We start from the raw sequence: 18801 nt of genomic DNA on the forward strand, positions 1-18801 counted from the left end.
TTCTTCTGAAGTCCATCTTCTCTTTATGTTAGAATGGCTCTCATTAAAAAGTCTACAAATGATAAATGCTAGATAGGGTGCAGAGAAAAGGAAACCCTTGTAAACTGTTGGTAGCAATGTAAATTGGTACAGTCACTATGAAAACCAGTAAAAAACTAAAAATAAAGCTACCATATGATCCAGAAATCCCACTCTTGAGCTTATATCTGGAAAAGATGAAAGTTCTAATTCAAAAATATACATGTACTCCACTGTTCATAGCAGTGCTGTTTATAATAGCCAAGAAACAGAAGCAACCCAAGTGCCCATCAACAGATGGTTTAAGAAGATATATAAATATACAACAGAATATTGCTCAGCCAGCAAAATATTGTCATTTGCAGCAATATGGATGGACCTAAAGAATATCATACTAAATAAAGTAAATCAGACAAAGAAAAATATCATTTATATGTGGAATCTAAAAATTAATACAAGTGAATATATACAAAACAGAAAAGATTCACAGACATGGAAAACAAACCTATGATTATCAGAGGGGGAAGGATAAATTAAGAGTATGGGATTAACAGATACAAACTACTATATGTAAAACAGATAAACACTGAGGTTTTACTGTAGAGCACAGGGAACCATATTCAATATCTTATAATAACCTATACTGGAAAATAACCTGTACATATATGTGTGTGTGTATATATATATACACACACATATATATCTGAAAAAAACTTTGCTGTACACCTAGAACTAACACAATATTGTAAATCAACTATATTTCAGTTTTAAAAAAGAACTTGATTTCAACTCTTTTTGCCATTTTTCTAGCTTCTTCTATGCCATTTTCATTTTGAGATCAATAAGATACCACAGCAGCAAGACTAGGTATATTCTGACTATCGGGTAGGCCTTCCATCTTTCTTTCTTTCTTTCTCTTTCTAAGATAGTTGAGTCTTCTCCTGCCTTTGTTTATTTTATAAAGTGAAGAAAATATGATATAGAAGAAAAGGAATAAGCCAAAGAGTCCTTGCCTAAGTGACAGGTGGGAATATTGTTTGGCCTTTTCTGCTGCACACAAAAGGGAGATGTTGTCAAGTTCTGTAAACCCTTTATGCCCAAGAAAGCGAGTCTACAGGCTCTTCCCTGGCAAAGCCATTACCAATTCAAAGAGCAAGAAGGTGAACCCAGTAGGTGTGATATCTGTGCCTATTGAGGCTCCCTTCCAGCCTATTCTCTTTTCCCATCAGTATTCTCCTCCCTCCCAGAGCAGCAGACTACCTCCTCCAGCAATGGAACCAGGCCTGCCGCCTGGCCCCCAGAGCCTTCTCCTTCCTCACTGCACTCTTGGTTAGTGGAAACAGAGCAGTGGCAAAGCCAAGGACATGGGTCTGATGTACCACTCCTGACCCTTACCCATGCTGGCCCTTCTGGGCCTGGCCCATCATTCATAAGAGCAAGTCCTCCTCTTAGAGGGTGTATGACTTCTGCATGTCCTTTCATGGCCAAAATGATAATAATGTTAATTATGCTAATAACCACTGTTCAGTGACCAGTTTCTGTTGATTAGTCAGTGCTAAACACTCAGCAAGCATGGTTTCATCTGAGTCTCACCACAACTCTATAGCTTGTGTATGAGTATCATCTCCATTTCACAAAAGAGAAAAGAGAGTCTTAGAAGGGGGATTCCTAAAGCTACCCAGTCCACTGCCCAGTAGTGGGCAGTAAGGGCCCTGCAGATGAGCCTGGATCTGATCCCCAAACATAAGGCCTTTTTTTAAGATTCTCGTGGAGAAGTCAAGCCAAACTCTTCTGACTCATTTTCAGCTGTAATTAAGAGCTGCTTAAGAATAGTCCCATAATCATAGGTCAATGGCTTGGTGGTGCTGTATTGGTTCCACCATCCCTAAGCATGTGCAGGGTTGGCAGACCCACAGTTTTCACAACTCTTCCTTACCAGGTGTCATTGCCTTGTCTTTACTTGGAAACCAAATTCTATTATTGTTTTCTTGTTCTTGAATTGTACCTGACTGTTATTTCAGCTTTATTACTCTTACATAATTTGTTGTAGGTTTTCCTCTTAACCCTATAGTGAGTGGTGAGGTACACTGACATATTTTCACCTGTTATTTTCCAAGAACTAGAATGAAGAAATGTATATATCATACAGGACTAAACCAAATAAAATTGCCCATATTTACTTTCATATGGTCCAACCTAGTAGTTCACATATAAATTATTCTTACTTTGTTTATTGGGCAATTGTATATATAATTCTCTCTAAATATGTGTGTGCAGTGATACTTCATTGGTGCTATTTTGTGTATTTATTTGTGTTATCTAAATAATTTGCAATATACTATTATATATTAACTGTAAGAAAATTATAAATTATTTTTTGTTTGCATATTTTTTCTGTGATCTGAAATCTTGATTATAAGCTCATATTCTTTCTTTATGAGTTGTTCATTCATGTTCCTCTCTAGTTCTTTGTCATCATTCGATTGCTTTTTCACTGTGAAGTAGGTATGGATAGGACATATGAACCTTGGGGTCTTTTGTGTCACCTTAACAGACTCTAATCAAAGAAGCTTGAAAAGTACAAGTTTAAGTGCTAAATAGGTTTTTCAAGTCCCGCAGCTAGTAAGTGTGGATTCAGATCCAACCCAGCTTGTCTAGCAGATGGAGGATGTGAAACATATTTTGTTAAATGGCATCAGTTACACCCCTGTAGCTTCCTAAACAAGAAAACCCAGACTTCCTTGACTTCTCTTTAGAGAAATTAGGACACTGACATTTATTGACTGCCTACTGTTGCCAGGTGGCTCAGTGGGTAAAGAATCCATCTGCAATGCAGGAGATGCAGGCAGACATGAGTTTTTTTGTTTGTTTGTTTGTTTTGTTTTGTTTTGTTTTGTTTTGAGCAGACATGAGTTTGATCCCCTGGTTGGGAAGATCCTCTGGAGGAGGGCATGGCAACCCACTCCAGTATTCTTGCCTGGAGAATCCCATGGACAGAGGAGGCTGGTGGGTTACAGTCCATACGGTCGCAAAGTGTTGGACACGACTGAAGTGACTGAGGATTATTCAGTCTGTTAGGTCCAACCTCATTTAATACAGCAATAAACACTCCAAGATTGGTATCATCAATCCGTACAGGTAGAGAAATAGGTTCACAGGGTTGAATACTAACTCACGATTGCAGAACTGGATATGTAGGTGGTGAGAGCAGAAAGCAAACTCAAAACTTATTTGATTGTTCATCACACTGCCTTTTCTTTTTCCTACCCCACATCTCCATATTCTACCTGTATATACCTATATACCTATATATATATATATATATATATCAAGCCCTATATATTCTACCTATAAAATGACTCTGGAATCTCTCTCTCCACCATCTTTATGACCACTGCCATAACACTGACCCTCCCAAGGACAAATGCAGCAGCCTCCCAACCTCCGCCCTGTCTCAGACCCTCTCCATTCCGCCACCTAGCCTCCAACTTGCTCCGTAATCCCACACACGGATCTTCAATGGCCCTGCAGCACTTGAAGGGTATAAAACAAAAACAATCCAGCTTTCCAACCTACCTTCCTGGCCTTGTCTGGTAACACTCATTATCCCCAACCCCAACTCCACCGACCCTCCAGCCCATCCCATTCCCTCTAACACCCATGACCTTTCTAATCCAACTCCTGGTCCTCCACATACTTGCTACTTGGGACACTGGAGGGACTTTTTAAAAATTTTTATTTATTTATTTATTTTGCTATCCTGGGTCTTAGTTGTGGCATGTGGGATCTAGTTCTCCTCAGGGATCAAACCCATGCCCCCTGCATTGGGAACACAAAGTCTCAGCCATTGGACCACCAGGGAAGTCCTGGGACTTTTTTTTTTTTTTAATCTACCTACCAGTTCTCCACCTGGAAAATTCTTTTCCCCCAAGGCCAATTGCCGGGTGAGAACTCGTGGGAGAAACATTTCTTGGCAGTTCCTAGCTCCTCCTCTTTATATCCACAGGACTTTTTACACATTTTTAAGTAGACCATTTCTGTTGAACGATAGCTAGTTGTTGAAATGTCTAATATATTTTGCCACTTGATAACGAGCCTCCAGGGGATAAATATCATGTCATATTTATCTTTGAATTACCGGCATTCAGAAAAGTGCCTGGTACAAGGTCAGTACTCAATAAATGTTCATTAATGTACAAATAGTCTCTCATGCATGTAAGAGCATCCTGAAAAGCTGTTCGGTATGCAGATTGAAAACTGACCTAGAAGGAAGTTTTCTTGGATTCCAGTCTGGGCTTGCCCCCCACCAACTGGCTGGGTCCACAGGGACAGAACTTACCTGGTTCCAGTCTCACTTGTAAAGGTGGCAGACATCTGAATGCCTTCCAGGGCTCACATCCATGATGCAAAGTACTTGACAGCTTATCCCTAAAAATACCTCTTTTTCTCACCCAAAAGGAAAGATCTGATACCTCTTCTAGGAAGAATCATGGCACACAACCAGCAGTTTCCAGCCAAGACCCCCATCATCAAATTCAAGGAGCAGGACTTTTACTCCTTGCGGGATCATTGCCTAAACAGAGGGCTGCTGTTTGAGGATGAGACATTCCCTGCCGAGACTTATTCCATAGGTCTGCAGCTCCTCAAGGGAAAAAACCTCTCCAACCTAAGCTGGATGCGGCCAAAGGTGAGTGAAACTCCCCACCTGGGACATGCCCAGCTCCTGGGCTCTCTGACTGTCTCCCATGGTACTTCCCACTGAAAGGATGGGCTTGAAACCTGGTTTTCAGGGCTGGCCCAAACCAAACTGGAAGGAGACTGAAATTCATCTGATCCCCTCAGCTACAGTGTTGCATCCACAGTGGGATGGAAAGACTCTATACCAGGAAACAGGACCCCTGGGTTTTAACCCAGTTCTAACACAGCATGTCACTAGGTTACATGTCTCAGGATTCCCACATAAAAAATGGGGAAGCAAAGGTATGAGGATTGTAGTAGTAGCTGTAGGGTCTCTTCCATCTCCATAAACGAGCCCCTCTGTCAGTGTTCATCACTCTTTATTCTGTTCAGGTATCACTGTCTTTTTCTTTTTTCTTTCCTAGTTAGAATTTACTCAAAGGGAAGATAACATGTCAATCATTTGTACAATAGGATGAATTTCAACAATTGCCTTGCCTCTCTCACATGTATTTGTATTTTTAGTCTTGTAAAGGCTGATCACCTATAAAAGAGTTTTAGACATCAGTTATAAAATTAAAGAAATATTTTGTGGCAATGTTCAAACCCCCTGACTCCCCCACCCCAACAGATGACCACTAACTCCACCTTGCAGCCAAGTGAGCCCACTTGGCTTTTCTAGAACTATCTCAGTTTCAGGACATGAAGCTCCAAGGGAAATTTCTCAGTCCACTAAACATTCTTGTGCTGGCATTTTCAATGATACAAAGGACCTGGCTAAGGGCCACTTTGAGGGCACTGATGCTCAAACATCCTGTTCATGCTTCCAAAAGCCGACAGCAGAACCTAAAACAAGAGGACAGAGTATAATGTCTAGTAAGCTAATGATTATAATATCACTAGCGTTACTGAATGGGAATGAAACGCCAAGCACTCTGTGGAACACACTCAATGAAGCCAGGTTAGGTTACACAGAATAGGGGTTTTCTGATGACAGAACAAGACATAAATCCTGGAGTAACCATCTCTTGACCCCACTCCAGTACTTTTGCCTAGAAAATCCCATGGACAGAGGAGCCTGGAAGGCTGCAGTCCATGGGGTCACTAGAGTCAGACACGACTAAGCAACTTCACTTTCACTTTTTGCTTTCATGCATTGGAGAAGGAAATGGTAACCCACTCCAGTGTTCTTGCCTGGAGAATCCCAGGGACGGGGGAGCCTGGTGGGCTACCGTCTATGGGGTCGCACAGAGTCGGACACGACTGAAGCGACTTAGCAGCAGCAGCAGCAGCAACCATCTCTTGTCCTAATTCAGGACTGATTTGTAGCTTTGGGGAAGGCGAGGGTGAGTGGGGATCTGATGGGGTTTAGGATGCTGCTTAGTTAAGATGGAGAAGGAAATGGCAACCCACTCCAATATTCTTGCCTAGAAAATTCTGTGGATTGAGGAGCCTGGTGGGCTACAGTCCATGGGGTCGCAAAGAGTTGGACGTGACTGAGCGACTTCGCTTTAGTTAAGATGAGGGTGCTTCAAACTTCTAGGATCCAGCTTACCAGCAAGAAGCAATAAGTCCCCAACAATGACTCCCTTCTGGACTTCACTCCTAAGGAGAACTGAGCAGAGAACTCTATTTAAAGCTTGGAAGGATTATATTTCCCCCCCTTTGTTATTTTCAGATGAGATTCTTTTAGAATGTTGTTTTTTCACAAGGTACTGAGCAATAGATGTGAGACTATATTTATAGTGTTGAAGAATTTATAACATTTTTATTTAGAAAGGATTGAGTTTTTTATCTAATTCCAACAATATCTCAACTTGTGATGTCTTTTGGGGTCAAGGAGAAACTGAGGCAAACAGAAATGAAATGACTCACACAGAATCATTCCAGGAACCCATAGTAGAGGCAGCCAAGGGCCAAGTACATTTTACTCCCATTCTTCTTCTCACCCCAAAGCTTATCCATCCAAAAACTCTACCAGGGGATCATTTTTCATTCCCACATTTCTTTTAAAATGTATATGTTGATATTTCTTTGTATCCCTTATCGCAACTGGCAGCACTGAACACTTGTATTTTTCAGAGCTTTCCATACGTCTTCTCTTTCTCTGTTTTTTGTTCTTCCCAGTTTTGTGAGGGAATGGGTTCAGACAGGTGATGTGACTTGCACAATGTGACATAGTTAGGGAAAGAGCAGGATTTAAACTAAACTTTCTGACTTCACATACTACATGCGTGCATCTTCAGTTGCTGTCGTGTCTGACTCTTTGCGACCCCATGGACTGTATGCAGCCCACCAGGCTCCTCTGTCCATGGGATTCTCCAGGCAAGAATACTGGAGTGGATTGCCATTTCCTTCTCCAGGGGATCTTCTCAGGGATAGAAACTGAATCTCCTGCATTGGCAGGTGGATTCTTTACCACTGAGCCAACTGGGAAGCCCCCCACATACTGCACTTTTCCTCATATTATATTTTAGGCTCCTGTTTGCTACTAATAGTACCTTGTGCATCAGTAGAATCTCCTGCATTGTCTGAGTAACCAGGAATCAATCTCTGTCTATGTTCTGCCCATTTTTTCATTTTTTTAGGTGAAAAGAATGAGGATAAAAATGGTGCCAGTGCCTAACAAGATTATTTTAAGGAATAAATGAAGACAATACATAGAACATTGTCTAGCACATTGTAAGAACTTACTAAACACTAGTTATTGTTACTCTGATTAATTTGAGAGGGATGGCATTGCATAGCAGCTACAGGGGCCATCCCCTAGGATTCCTTGGGCTTTCACTGTCTAGTCATCTCAGCTTCAGTCTTCAGCTAATTTCAGCAGAGACTTTTAAGGAGAAATGTGGGTCAGAGGAAACCATCTGGGGAGCCCAGAGGAGGCTGGCAGGGAGTGTGCAGCGTGCTTTTCCTCTCACATTCTGCTGTCTATCTCTATTAGAAGGGTGCCTCCCAATCTAAAGCTTGCTCAGTGCCGACCTGACTGCATCCCCTAAACTTCAGTTATATAGCAGCTGAGGTGGCACCAAGGCTCCCTAGGCCATTTCTGCATTCTGTGTTTTCTAGACAATGGGAAAGCATCATACTCTAGGCAACCGCTAAACCAGCATGGGTATCATTCTACCTCAAGTACTCATTCAGGCTTGGTAGGTTCAACAACAGAGCAAGAGTCAGGGACATGAAACTAGGCTTGGCTTTCTACACGAAGAATAAAAGTTGTTTCTCCTGTAGTTTATGTTCTCTCTCTCGTTTTGTCTACCTCTTCCTTCTTCTTCGGAGAAGGCAATGGCAACCCACTCCAGTACTCTTGCCTGGAAAATCCCATGGATGGAGGAGCCTGGTAGGTTGCAGTCCATGGGGTCGCTAAGAGTCGGACACGACTGAGCAACTTCACTTTCACTCGTTCTTCTTATCTCCTCTCTCTCTAACAATTAAACCTGATCCATTTTGCTACTGTTCCTCCCATTGCTTCCTTCAGCTGGGTTTAAGGAATCAGCAACCCACTCCCCAGACTCTCCCTTCCCCCGACCAGCAGGCAGTCAGGTTCCATAAATGCCGGTGACTGTGCCCAGAGCAAAAGGCGCTGAAAGGACCCAACTCCTCATCCTCCTCAATGCTTCCTGCAACCCCAGCCTCAGGAAAGACGATGCTGGGAATTACACCTGTACTCAGAGACTCTACATGAGGTTTCCTCGAACTAAATTTGGTAGAGTCACTTTCTTCTAAAAATTTTATCTCATGAATAGTATCAAATTCCATTTATCAAGCATGTTTCAATGCTAAGTATTAATCTAAGCACCTTACACACAACATTTCATTTAGTTGCCATAACAGGCCTCTGAGGTAGATGATATTGTGTGTGTGTATGTTAGTCGCCAGTGGTGTCTGACTCTTTGCAGTCCCATGGACTGTAGCCCGCCAGGCTCTGTCCATGGGATTCTCTAGGAAAGAATACTGGAGTGGGTAGCCATTTACTTTTCCAGGGGATCTTTCCAACCCATGGATCGAACCCAAGTCTCATGCATTGCAAGCAGATTCTTTACCATCTGAGCTACTAGGGAAGCCCAGATGATATTATCCTCATTCAATAGATCAGCACCATCCAAAAGAACTTTCTGCGAGGATGGAAATGTCCTTTCTGCAAATACAGGAGCCACTAGTCACATGTTGCTGTCAAGCAACTGAAATGTGGCCAGTGTGACTGAGGTGTTGAAGATTTAATTTCATTTAAATGTAAGTAGCTAATATAGCTTGTGGCTACCATATTGGAAAGCACAGAATTGTAGATGCAGATCTTCACAGCAGAGTTGCCAATATATCAGGCTGTATATGCATGTTCAGTCATGCCTGACTCTTTGTGACTCCATGGACTGTAGCCCCCAGGCTCCTCTGTCCATGGAATTTTCCAGGCAAGAATACTGGAATAGGTTGCCATTTCCTTCTCCAGAGGATCTCCCTGATCCAGGGATTGAACCCATGTCTCTTATGTCTTTTGCACTGGCAAGCGAGTTCTTTACCAGCTGAGCTGGATTTAATTTAATTTGAATGTAAGTAGCCAATATGGCTTGTTGCTACCATATTGGAAAGCAAAGAATTATAGATACAGATCTTCACAGCAGAGTCACCAATATGTCAGAGTAAGAGATTGAAATTTCATCTTTGTCTTCATTCTTTAGTGGAAAACATGTTCATTACACAACTGAAGAAAGGGCTGTGGGCCCAAAACAGGTTCAGGGATCAGCACCCAGCCCCACTGTGGATTCTGGCCTGTGGCAAGCCCAGAATATCACTTACCCAGATGACAACATTCATCTTCCAAGTAACCAGAGCAGAGTTTCCGAAAGGACCATTTACTAGATATGACTCACCTTGGTTTCAACATAAGTTGTCCCAGAAAGGAAGGGGTTAACAATAGGTAACAGAAGGCAACAGACAATTAGCACAGCACCAAAGAACTTTGATTCCAATAAAGCAAAGTTCTATAGTAAAAAATAGAAGAGGGAGTGACGCTGCCACCTGGCCCTGCCTGAACTCTGGCCACTGGCTGAAAGGGGCTGTGTCTGGAGGCCAGCATGCTAAGCCTGGTGTTTCCCCATCCCAGAGCAGCAACTGTCTGGGGCAGGGCATGAGGAACTCTTGAAAAGAACACAGGAATCACCGTCCAGAACATAGGAAGTGATGCCACACTAGAAAGACACCTCCAAGGATGTGTGCAGGGGAGTGCCTGATGTCATACCACTTCAGATATGGGTGTGGGTGTGGATGCAGAGGGGAAGAGGGAGGCAGAGAGGGGAGAGGTCAAGATCTCCTATAGGACATAACCAATAGTAACTGCACAGATATAGCCTGTGGCTTCATCTATTATGAGGAATTGGCACACGTAGTTATGGAGGCAAGACATCCCACAGTCTGCTATCTGCAAACTGGACACCCAGGAGATCCGATGGTACAGTGCAGCCCATGTGGGAAGGCCTGAGAACCAATGGGGCTGATGATGTGATCCCCAGTCCCTGGGCAGCAGTCAGGCAGAGAAGGGGTGAATTCTCCCCTCCTCTACCTTTTGTCTGTTCAGGCCCTCCATAGATTGGATGGCGCCCATCCACATTGGGGAGGGCAATCTTCTTTACTGTGTCCCCTGATTCAGATGCTAATTTCATCTGGAAGCACTCCTTTGAAATAATGTATAACCAAATATCTAGGCACCCTGTGAGCCAGTCAAATTGACACATAAAATGAACCATCACAGCTTCCTTCTGTACGGATGATGTTGCAGAGGCCTCAAAGGGTCAATCCATGTCACAGAATCAGAAAACACTGAAGACCCTGCCTGCTGGTGTGGTCCACAGCAAAGGCACTGTGTGAGTGGAGTGTCTAATGCACAGCCTGCCTCCTGTGTGACCTAGGATAAATCACTCAGCCTCTCTGAACCTGCTTCTTGCCCTGCTGAGCCTCGGAATCACCAGAGGAGCTATGCAGATCCTGAACTCTACCTCCACTGACCTACAGAATACAGGTTGTGGGAAGGCGACATCCAGCAGCCTGTATATCTGCAAAACTTGTGGGTGATTCTGAGTCACTCCCGGGGCGGAAGCTGCCCATCACCAGTCCTGTCACACTCCCTTGCAAACATAGTGCACCCGGCCCACGTAGTGCCAGGGCACCTGCCCAGGGCCAGAGGGTTTTTATCTTCCAAGCATATTGACCTGTTTTCTCTGAGGGCCTGGTCTCAAAGCCGGCCCAGCAGACTGAAATGCTTCTGGGTATGATTTCTGTCTCCTCCTACCTTTGCTCTTTTGGGATTGCCCAGGACCCTTCTTAAGCCAGGGTGAGGAAGGAACGGGTAGCTCAGGAAAAGAGACAAAAAATGCTAGTTTTGTGCCCAACTTTGATGCACACACTTCTGGTGTTTGTCCATGAACTTGATGTTGATGACTGATTTTTGGTTTGAAATAATTGCCATTTAATCTTCAAAACATTAAAGTATCCTTCTGTTCCTACTTGGCAAAAATTTCAGTTTTTTAATTTTAATATTCTGGTAAATCAGAAAAATCTGTGCGTTTATGAAATGCCTTCATGGCATTTACTGGAAAGAGAGCAATTATTTTTCTTTTGGCCTATGTAAATGTCATTTGATGTCATCAGATATCCTGATAGGAATCCATCCTGGCATCCTACATTTCTGTGGCAAACCCTACTTGATGATAGTGGGTTAGCTGTATAATTTATTGTTGATTCCCTTGCCAGGGATTTATTTCAGTATTTTTCCATAAGTGAAATCAATCTCTGTGTGTGTGTGTGTGTGTGTGTGTGTGTGTGAGGTTGGGCATCCTGGCTGTGCTGGCTTCTTAAAATAAACAATGACAGGATTCTTTTTTTTTTTCCTAACGCTGAAACTACAAGCGACACAGAAATTGTTTATTCCCTGAAAATCTGAGAGAACTCAGCAACAAAATTGTGTGTAGAAGCCTTGACAGAGATATTAGGGAGATATTCTTTAATCATTAAAAACTACTATAGCAAGGTTATTGATTTTCAGGTGATTTACCAACTTGGATCATTTTTGGCCATATTAATTTTTGTCCAACAATCTTCAGTATGTTTTAAACCGATTAGTATAGAATTTTACATCATGTTTTTATATTGTTAAAACAAGATTTCTAATTTTATTTGAAATAAGATTCTCTACCATATTAGCCAAAGATTGGGTCTAAGTAAACCTTCTCCCCCAATACAATGTATTTGCTGATCTTGCTATGTTTCTATTTTGTAATTCACCAATTGTTCTCTTTATCATTTTCTCCCACCTATATTTGTGAGGCTCTTTTTTCTTTCTTTTATTTTATAATTCGACTGTGTAAATCATGTTTTTATTCTCTCTTGTTTCATAATGAATGCATTGGAGACACTAGGTTTATCCATGAGTGTGGTCTTTTTAATTTTGCAAGTATTACAGAAGCAGGGAATCAATATTTATTGAACAGGCCCCTTGTCTGACGCTATGCTAATATTTCACATCCTTCCTCATTTGTAAAATAATGAAGACTCCTGTTTGGCAAGTCCATCAGGAGATCACTGTGAATGAGGCATCTCATCCTCCACGAGGGTTTGGTCACAGCAGCCAGGACATCATGACTTTCTCATTTGATGCCATTTTCTTACATATGAAGAAACCAAGGCTCAGCAAAGTAAAGGAAGTTGCTCAAGGTCACCCCAGGAACAATGCAGACAGGATTCCACACCAGGTTCTGCTCTTCTGACCCTCAGCACACCCACCCCTGCTCTGCCCATCAGGGTGGTAAACCAGGAATAAATGACGAAGAAGCTGCAGCGTTCTTTATGCAGTGGTCAAGAAACCTGAGCCAAAACCCAAACACCTTCACCTTCTTTAACTCCCTTGAGTGGAGGATCTCCAGCCAGCCTCCACTAAGATCTCGAGTTCCCTCTTCCAGTAGAAAGGGAGGGGACAACTAGAGCCACTGAAGCACCCCAAGCTGCTTTGACACTGGGAGAGTTGCTCCCTCTTGGGCCCTGTGACAGCTCTGCCCTTCCTATTGGTATTAAGAGAGACCCCGAGTTCTTTGCAGCCAACGGTAGGGCAGAGGGTCAGCTCAGGGCCTCCACTGCAAGGACTTGGGCCTGAGGGCCCCCCTCGTGGTCATCAGAGAGGGCCAGTTGTATGCAGAGAAGATGGTGGGAGGAGGCCTGGTGCGGTGGGCTGGCTGAGTTGTTTGCAGGCACGCACACCTTTGTTTGCCCCTTGGAGGCTCCACCAGGAAACTGGAGGGCAGTTTACGAAGGGCTGACAGGTCTCACTAAGATACAGGACTCCACATGTTCATGGCTGTTGAGCAGATGAATCCTTTTCCACTTTGCAGCCCCTTTCTCTGGGAACTCTCTTGTCAATGTGAAAAGAAATGACACAGGAACAATTATACCAAATCATGCAAATCCATGCAATGGAGATCCAGGACACAGAGAGGATGCTGAGGAAATCCTGTGGGCTCCTGGTTGCAGGAAAACCTAGAAGCTGCCTGGGGTCTTCCAGAATCAGTCTGGGTGTTAGCCAGGGAGTGGGCAAAGACCTGAGTAATACACAGCCTGCATCCTGTACCGCATGTGGCTGGACTTGAACCTGGAGCTCCGAATGCCTATACTGACTTCTGAGAGATGACATTTCACAAGGAAAGTGTGATTATGCTTGTAAAAGTTTCCTCTAGTAAATGCATCCTTTTCTTTCTTGGCTATTTATAGACTCTTAATGAAACACTGCTGTTGGGACCAGGATGGCTGATCATTTGATGTAGGATCCTGGTCCTTATCTCCTCGTGCAGTCTGCCCATGCATTTACTGCCTATCTGGGCAGTTACACATACGGCCCTCTGACATCTGCCTCCCTGTTAGCAATAAAACCTGAAGAATGAGGGGAACTTTCCTAACTCAGATCCTAAACACCTCTTTACAAAGTAATCTCTACTCCTCAAAGATGAGGAGAGTGATGTCTTGGGTACCACACTGGGAGACAGAGGGATAAAAGATGCTCATGGCTTTCCCCTGCTCTTTTCTAAGGATTTATTGAAGGGTAAATCAGAGCCTCTCTTCATCCTGGAAGGTGCGAGCAGATTTGATATCCAACAAGGAGAGGCAGGTAAGAACTCAACCTCTTTCTTCTTGGCCCTGGATGGAAGCAGGCTGCCCAAAGTCCACCTCTGAGCAGCGGTGGGTGGAGAGAAGTGCCCCCACCCAGACCCATAGAGGCCGACACCCTCAGTGTTGCTGTGGTTGGATTATTCATTCTCAGACCTTCAGCCTGCAAATCAGCTTAGCAGTGGGTGTGCAGAGCCCTTTAGGGAGAGGAATTGTCAAAGAAAAGGAGAAAATATACACAGAGTTTAGTCTGAGCACTGAGTAGAGGGAAGTAAATGTTTATTGAACTTCTGCAAGGCTTTGCTAGATACTTTGCATGAAATAGTTCATTAACCCTGCAACATCCTCATTTTATATATGCAGAAGCTAGGGGTCCAAGGGACACAATAATGTCTTTCATGTCACAAAAGCAATACATGACAGAGTTGAGTTTGAATCTAGAGCTGTGTGACTCCCTCCAACCCACTGGACAGGCACAGGGTGGAGTTGTTGCTGAGACCTGAGTGTGGCAGGAGAAGGGAGGCCCATGGGCGGTAGCAGGTGTGGCCATGCAAAACCCCTGAGCTGAACCCTAGGAGTGGGGGGCAAGACTCCTTGGGGTGGGCACGTGGACATGGAGCCCAGAGACATAGCAAAATAAGATACAACCCTTGGGACTCCCCTGGTGGTTCAGTGGCTAGGGCTCTTTGTTTCCAGTGCAGGGGGCCCAGGTTCGATTTCTGGTCAGTGAACCACATCCCACATGCCAGAACTACGACCCAGTGCGGCCAAATAAATGAATAAGACACAACCCCTCTGACAGCAGGCTCTACGTCCTTAGAATGTCATTTTCCAGTTAATGCCCTGGCACTTGGACTTCAACTGGTGAATTTGATAGAAGCCTGCCTGGCTTGCTGTCTGTGTTGGAGAAAGTCCCCTCCAGCCAGTAGCCTCCTGACGGGAGAAGGGACCTCTCCCAGGGCATCCTTGTGGCTTCTGCACCCAGCAGCATGCCTGACTTGAAAGGGCATTCAAGCCATTGTGTGAAGATGGAGAGAAGACTCAGGAGAAGAGGGTGAGCTTACTCAAAAGGGCTCACAGTGACCTTCAAGGAGAAACTCAAAGCTATGTTCCCTCAAGGGGGAAGAGGGGAGAACCTGGATATGGGCTGGAAAGGCCCCGACACCAGGAGGAACTGAGTAAATATTAGCAAAGAAAAACAGAAATCTGTTATCCCCAATATTAGAGCACACCATTTCCACTGATGCTGGCAACAAAATTTCCTGTAACTTTGGTTCTGGGCACCTTGGGCCAAACGAGAATCAGAAGGCAAGCTGGCCCATCAGCTTGGCTGGGGCTCTCCTGACTGCACTACCATCACCATCAGAGCAGCACCAACACCACCAACCCTATCACTACTCCAGCCCTACCCCCACCGCTGTCTCCATAACTACCACCATCACCCCTATCTTGTTTGGAACTGGCCCCAGTGAATCTTTCCCCCAGTTCTCCTCTCTCAGACAGGAAAAAAAAAAAAAAAGCATTATTTGGAAGGAGGTACGCCAACTCTGAGCAGTGCATGGGGTGGATGCTGTCCAAACAGCATCTCACGACTTACGTCCCCCTCCCCTCCAGGAGATTGCTGGTTCCTGGCAGCACTGGGGGCCTTGACACAGAGTCCACAGTATCTGCAGAAGATCCTCATAGACCAAAGCTTTTCATACCAGTATGCGGGGATTTTCCATTTTCGGGTAAGTATGCTGCTGGGATGCTCCTTAAATGGGATTCTCTGTGAGCCTAGGGAGGCAACTGTCTGGAATGTTCTCTTGGTCTAGCAGCCTGAGATGTGGGAGAGACACATAAGTGTTAGTTAATGTGTGTTAGTGCCTCAAAAGGATTTGAACTCAGGATCTGCCAACACATAGGGAAGATAAGAGTTAACATGTTTTCATGTAAATATTGGGCTGGCCAAAATGTTCATTTGGGTTTTTCCATAGCATCTTATGGAAAGATCTGAATGAACATTTTGGGCAACCCGATAAAAAGTATGGCAGAAACAATCAGCCAAAGAAAACAATTCTTGATCAAAGACCCCGTACCTCATTGAGGTTTTGTCTGTCTGTCTGTCCTGTGCCACACCCTGTTGTTTTGATTACAGCAGCTTCAGAGTGAGTTGTAACAGCTGGTGGCACACGTTCTCCTTCATTATTCAGTATCTTTCCCTCAAAAATATTTTATCTTGTCAATTCTTGCACATTTATTCTTCTGTGAGAATTTTTAAATCGTTGTATCTAATTAAAAAGAGAAGCCACCATGAAGCAGAATAGAGCAGCATTAAATTTATGTATTAATTTGGAAAAATCACATTTTTATTATTGTAATTATTCCTTTCCAAAAGCACAGTATATCTTTCCATTTATTCAGAACTAGTTTATGTCCTTCAATAAAATGTAATAGTTATGTTTTGATATTCCTTCCATACCCTTCTTGATAAATGTATTCTCAGATATTTTTCTAACTATATGTTGATGGAAAGAGAATGCTAGTCCTTTTTTTATATTAAGTTGTATCTAGCCACCTTATCAAATTCTCTTATTCTAATTTTTTCTTTATTAATGTCTGGATATTTTTTAGTTATCTAATATTATACACAGATAAAGATAATTTTGTCTCAATATTTATAGAGTTATTTTGTTTTGCTGTATTAATTAGAAGATGTAATTTTGAATGAGGTGACAAGAGCAAAATTCTGCCTTCTCTTGATTTTAGTGGCATACTTGGTATGCCATTCTTTTAATCCACTGTTGGATTCAATTTGCTAAAAATTTATTAGAATTTTTGTATCCATATCACATGTGCAATTAGATTCCAGATTTTTGTTGTTTTTCTTTGGAGTTATACTAGCTTTTTAATATGAGCACACTGAGATTTACTTTGATCTGAAATAATTTGTATAATGGTTGTTAATCATTATCTGTTCTTTGCAAGTGAAATAGACAATTGTTAAATTGTCTAGACCTATCTCCTTTTAAAATATGAATTCTTTAACTCTTCTAATGTGTTCAATAGCTATTGATCTGCTTGGGCCTCTTATTTCTTCTGAAGTTAATTCTTGAAATTTATATTTTGCTGGAAGAATCAACTATTTATTCTATAGTTCTAAATGCATTGCCCCAAAGTTGCTTATATAAGTCTCTGAAAATTTACTTAATTTCCTCTAATTTGTGGTTAAGTCTACTTTATCAATCTCTTTGCTATATATTTTTTAATATATTATCGAATGTTTGTAAGTTTAATATATGCAATCAAATTCTCTGATTTATAGATTATATAATCTGCAATTATCTCTATTGTCTTGGCTTATTTTTTATCTGTTTGTTTTGGCATATTCTAAAAGATGTGAATTAAAGTTCGTTCCTTCCCAATGTTATAGTTTGGAGGGTTCCTTTTATGTTCTGACTATATAGTTTTCTTGCTGTATTCTTTTGTACCCAAATAATTATGTTTTTGCTCTTCGTTGTTAGAATAAAACTTACACAATATCCCTCTTTGTTATGTATGAAGCTTCTAACCTTGACTTCCTCCTCACCTGATCTTCACATTGCTATTCTAGATTCCCGTTACTTTCATTTCCCTGTTATATTTTTGCTCATCCTTTCACTATCAATTTTACTTTCACGATGTTACAAGTATGTTTCTTGTCCACAGCATATTCAAAACTCATTATTCACCATTGTTTCCTTCAGCCTTCATTTCCCCTTAAGATTTTTGTTCTAACTTCATTATCATTTGGTAGAAGTAATTCCTTGAATAGTTTCCTCAGATTACATGAGTAGTTTTTCACTTGCTCTGTCTTAAAAACAGTATTTCAGTTGGGTTTAGGATTTTTGGATTACATTCCTTTTTCTCAAAGGTCTGTAAACATTTTTCCATTGTCTTGTAGCTTCTCCAATGTTGCAGAAGAAATATCCAATCTATCTTCTTGACCTTGTATGCAATACATCCTTTCAAATTGAAAATTTGTATAGGCACTCTCTCTCTCTCTCTCCTTGGTTCAGAAATTTCTTTAGAATATGTCCAGATGTATGCCTTTTTTATAATTAAATGTATTTATTTTTAATTTATTTATTTTAATTTATTTTTAATTGAAGGATAATTACTTTACAGTATTCTGTTGGTTTCTGCTGAACATCAACATGAATCAGCCATAAGTATACCTATGTCCCCTCCTGCTTGAACCTCCCTCCCACCTCCCTCCCCATCTCACTCCTCTAGGTTGTTATACAGAACCCTGGTTTAATTTCCCTGAGTCATACAGCAAATTCCCATTGGCTATCTATTTTCCCTGGTGGCTCAGATGGTAAAGCGTCTGTCTACAATGCAGGAGACCAGGGTTCGATCCCTGGGTCAGGAAGATCCGCTGGAGAAGGAAATGGCAACCCACTCCAGTACTATTGCCTGGAAAATCCCATGGACAGAGGAGCCTGGTAGGCTACAGTCCACAGGGTCGCAAAGAGTCGGACACAACTGAGCTACTTCACTTACTTACTTACTACTTAATGTCTATGTTTCCATGTTACTCTTTCCATACATCCCACCTTCTCCTTTCTCCCCCACCTGGCTGTGTTCGTAAGTCTGTTCTCTATGTCTGTGTCCTTTTGAAGAATAATCTTGCCTGGAATTCATGAGCCCTTTCATTCTGAAGACCTGCCTCCTCTTTCTGCTCAGCTGTTTCCTTCCATTTCTTTTCTGGGCATCCTCCTTTATCCTGTTTTCTCTTCCTGAAGTCCAATTATTTGCATGCTAGGTCTTCTAACAGATGATGCTGATATTACTGGTCCAAGGATCACACTGAGAAGTTAGCCGGAGGGGGCAGGGTTTAGCATTGTCCAGGCTCACCTCAAAGCTACAAGTGGTGGAGAGACAGGTGGTTAGGACAAATTGAGGTCTAGGCAGGGTATGCTCTGCCCTTCTGGAAGG

General features: G+C 42.5%; 1 protein-coding gene across 6 annotated transcripts in view; it reads left to right on the forward strand.

Annotated features, from left to right (window-relative positions):
* CAPN13 (calpain 13) overlaps nt 1-18801 on the forward strand; it is a 106430-nt gene that overhangs the window by 23472 nt on the left and 64157 nt on the right. For all 6 annotated transcript variants that reach the window (XM_061432928.1, XM_061432924.1, XM_061432923.1 and 3 more), the window contains exons 2-4: nt 4477-4705; nt 13765-13843; nt 15457-15572. In XM_061432928.1, the coding sequence (XP_061288912.1) occupies nt 4508-4705; nt 13765-13843; nt 15457-15572 (393 nt within the window). In that variant the 5' untranslated portion in view covers nt 4477-4507. The remainder of the gene's footprint in view (nt 1-4476; nt 4706-13764; nt 13844-15456; nt 15573-18801) is intronic.

The sequence above is a fragment of the Bos javanicus genome, chromosome 11 (assembly GCF_032452875.1).
Source record: "Bos javanicus breed banteng chromosome 11, ARS-OSU_banteng_1.0, whole genome shotgun sequence".
Lineage (NCBI taxonomy): Eukaryota > Metazoa > Chordata > Mammalia > Artiodactyla > Bovidae > Bos > Bos javanicus.